We start from the raw sequence: 3,808 nt of genomic DNA on the forward strand, positions 1-3,808 counted from the left end.
AGGATCACAAGTCTGCATCTTGTACAGCAATTAACCACTAAGAAGAATATATGCAGTGTGTTATTTGTTGAAACTGTACTTCCGAATTGATTTGAAACTGTCTCATTGCTGTTTATCAATAAAATTTTGGAAAAAAAAAGAAAAAAAAATAAAGACATCATTATAACTCTTGTCATTGTGCTAAACTAGGAAGTATTTAGAATGAAATGCTTATACATTAAGTATCACAAATTTCATAAAACAAAGATGTGGAAAGCCAGTTTTCACGGACTATACCTAAGTCCTGTGTGTAGATCCCAGGGAGAAAATATGTGAAAGTCCTGACAAGCCGATGCTCTTCCAAGTGCAGGACACAGGCAGGTGCAGGAATGTCTGACCCCAGGGCGCATGCACAGCACACACACAATGCCCACAACCCTTGAAGACAGGAGTGTAGGCAAAGACTTTCTGAACAAAACCCTGGTTGCATAAGAAATAATACCAAGAATCATACAATGGATCACATCAAATTGAAAAGCTACACAGCAAAGGAAACTGCCAGCAGAGGGAAGAAGCAGCCTACAGAATGGGAAAAACCTTCCCAGCTGGTGCGGTGACAAATACCGTTTCTGGAGCAGTGGTGTGAACCACAGCACTCGGGCTGTCCGTTACTGCTGGGAGCCCTACAAGGCTCGCTGTCCCTGATACGGAACAGATAAGGAGCTCAAAAAACAGACCTCTCACACTTAGAGACCCTACTAACAATGGGCATCCGAAACAAAGATACTTCTCAGGTAAAGAAATGCATGGAATTTATAAACACAAGAGAAAATGTTCGACACTGTCAGCCATTTGAGAATTGCAGATAAAAACAACACACATTTCATCTCACTTCAGAGAAGAACGGCGAGCACCAAGAAGTCAACCAGGGGCAACCCACTCAGGGTCCCTTCTGTCCCTCTCTTGGACAGAAGATTTCCTTCCCCCCATAAATATATTCTACCTACTCTTAAGAAACAAAGAAGTCAACCCGTAACAAACGTTGGTGCAGCTGCAGGGAGAAGGAAGCCTTCCGTTGTGGGTGGGAGTGTAAATTGGTAAAAGCGCCATGGAAATCAGCACGAAGATTCTTCCAAAAATTAATTGCAGAAATCCCTTTCCACAGCTCTCCTGCCAGGCGCCTGCCCCACAGAGCAAAGGGCACCACGTCACGGTGAAGCATGGCACGCCCATCACATCAGTGCAGCTCCCAAGAACAACATCCTGGAAACAGCGCACGTCGGCAGACGGACGCATAGAAGTTCTGCAGTGTTTATGTACAGTGGAGTGCTATTCTGCCATAAAAAAAGATACAACGGAGTCAGCTGCGGGAAACGGATGTGCCATGAGCCCATGATAGGTGACCCAGCTCAGACACACGAGCGTGACTGTCGCATGGTTATTCTCATATGAAACACTCATATAAGGTACTAAGTACGTAATATTGGAGGTACTTAATGCACATAAAGTACAAAATAACGGATGAATGATGGGAAAAAGGAGCTGCACTCCAGCACGGATAATGTACCTGAAAGTTACTTGACTTACTGCAACTGTTTAACACATGCTTTGGCCCCAGTACTCTGGTTTTCAACCTGTGTATATGATAATCAACCTTTTAAGTCTTGTAAATAAACCTGATGCTGGAAAATAAAAGGGGAGTAGAGGGAGGGGAAAAAGGGAATGGAAATGGACTGTGCCAATCCTGTCAGGAACTGCTAACACACACCAATGAAATGAAAGAAAACACGCCCTGCTGAGCTTAAAAAAACAAAACCAAACATAACGAGATGATTTTACAGAATACCGACACTTGCGCTTACTCACTCTGTCAGAGAACGGCGTGTCTGTGTGGAAATCACAGGAGTTTAACTGGCTGACGGACTCATAGAGATGCAGCAGCTTCAGTTTGCTGGTGCAGAGCCGCAGCAGCCCTTCGTCCACGGACTCCAGCTCTGGAGACAGAAGGAACAGCGGAGGCGGCTTGGTCGGCATCCTAGACAGCTGCCCTCCGTCCCTCAGTCCCTCCCTCCCTCCTTCCCGTTTCTTCACAAGATTCCTTCGTACCCTGTTAAAGTAAGACTAGGATGTTGAAGCTACAAGAGATTTTGAAAGCAAACAATTTTTCCATTACAGTACAATGTGTAATGTCTTGAATAAAGTAAGATGCTCTAGTAGGAGAAATGGGGGAAGGCAGGCAGACCGTCCCTGTCTCGGACTCAGGTGGAGAGGCACAGCCCGGGGTGCAAAGCAGATAGAGTTGCTGGCCTCCTGCTGCTTGCTGGGGGAAGATGCCAAAGCCCAGCCTGTGGTGGTGGCTGTGGCCCACGGGCCTCGCAGCTGCAGGACACTGAGGCGCCGCTGCACCCACGGACCGGGCGCTCTCTAGCTCACCACCCACTTCTGTGCCGCAGCTTCCATCTACAGCCAAGACAGACAGCACTCCATGAAAAGGGACGTGAGAGTCCTCGAGAAATCTCCACTCAGGACACAGCAACAGGGACAATTCATTAAGCATTTATGGCCAGAGGTAACACGTGGCGCACAAAGTCCTGGACACTTTCAAGGAGCCTCACTTAGGGGCCCTGTGATGATCTCACAGCACTTCAACCCCACTGTGAGGGGACCCCGGTCACTTAACACATGGTGATATTTTTTACAGCTTTAAGGGGAGGGGCTTTATAATATTCTTCTGCTTTTTACTTTTTTTTTGGTGGCTGGCTCAGCCTGTACTCGGGGTGGGGCTGGCATAGCACGTGGTGCCACGGAACCGCAATCCCTGTGCCTGCCTAAGCTTGCCTAAGCAGGCACTTTAGACCACTGAGCTGTCTCGCCAGCCCCTTTATTTACTTTTAAAAGTTAATAAAACACACTTTGCTGGAGGCTGCTGTGACCACTGGCCACAAGGCCCAGCAGTGGGAGGTGGGGGCCACACTCATCTCTACTGGGCGCTGTCTATTTTGTTTTTTTCACTGCGAACTGAACCCAGGGCATCATGTATGTTAGGCAAGTTATATCCTCAACTCTTTTTTTGTTTAAAATAAACATTTTGAGATAGTCTACACTGGCTAGGCTGGCCTTGAACTTAGGATCCTCTTCCCTTGGCCTCCAGAGCAGAAGGAATTGACATCAACTCTGTGTGTGTGTGAATGTGTGTGTGTGTGTGTGTGTGTGTGTGTGTGTGTGTGTTAGACAGGGTCTTGCTCTCTAGCTCAGGCCAGCCTCGAACTCAGGGCACTCCTCCTGCCTCAGCCTCCGGAGTGCCGGGATGACAGATGTGTGCCACCAGGCCTGGCTCAACTGTTCTTTAACAGAAGTGCTTCCAACAAGTTGTGCTCACTAAGGAGCTCACTGGATACCAAAGCCAGCCTTGTACATCTGCTGAAAGAAGTCCCAGCGAAAGCTGAAACTTAGAGTTCTGAAAGAGCACATGATGCACTGAATCAACATAGACTGCCTTAAATACAGCTAAACAAAAAAATAACTAAATATAAAGCTGGCTTTATATAATTAACATGACAAGCAAAAAGTTGCCAGTAGATTAATACTTTGCTACAATTTAACTGATATTAGAATTAAGAATAAGTTGAAGTTTGATAGCTTGGTTGGATAGACTATGGCGTTAGCCCAACTTCAATTTTTTTTTTTTTTCTTTTTTAATAGCATCTCCCTGTGCAGCGCAGGCTGGCCTCAAACTCACAGTATCCCTCCTGCCTCAGCCTCCTGAGTGCTAGGATTACAGGCATGTGCCACCACACACCTAGCTTCTAATATTTTTTTTTTTTTTTTT

General features: G+C 46.3%; 1 protein-coding gene across 3 annotated transcripts in view; it reads right to left on the bottom strand.

Moving 5' to 3' along the window:
- Positions 1-3,808, bottom strand: part of Rab3gap2 (RAB3 GTPase activating non-catalytic protein subunit 2) — an 87,178-nt gene that overhangs the window by 21,682 nt on the left and 61,688 nt on the right. For all 3 annotated transcript variants that reach the window (XM_023710349.1, XM_004626943.2, XM_023710350.1), the window contains one exon: positions 1,846-1,973. In XM_023710349.1, the coding sequence (XP_023566117.1) occupies positions 1,846-1,973 (128 nt within the window). The remainder of the gene's footprint in view (positions 1-1,845; positions 1,974-3,808) is intronic.

This window comes from Octodon degus, unplaced genomic scaffold, assembly GCF_000260255.1.
Source record: "Octodon degus isolate 3935 unplaced genomic scaffold, OctDeg1.0 scaffold00017, whole genome shotgun sequence".
Taxonomy (NCBI): Eukaryota; Metazoa; Chordata; class Mammalia; order Rodentia; family Octodontidae; genus Octodon; species Octodon degus.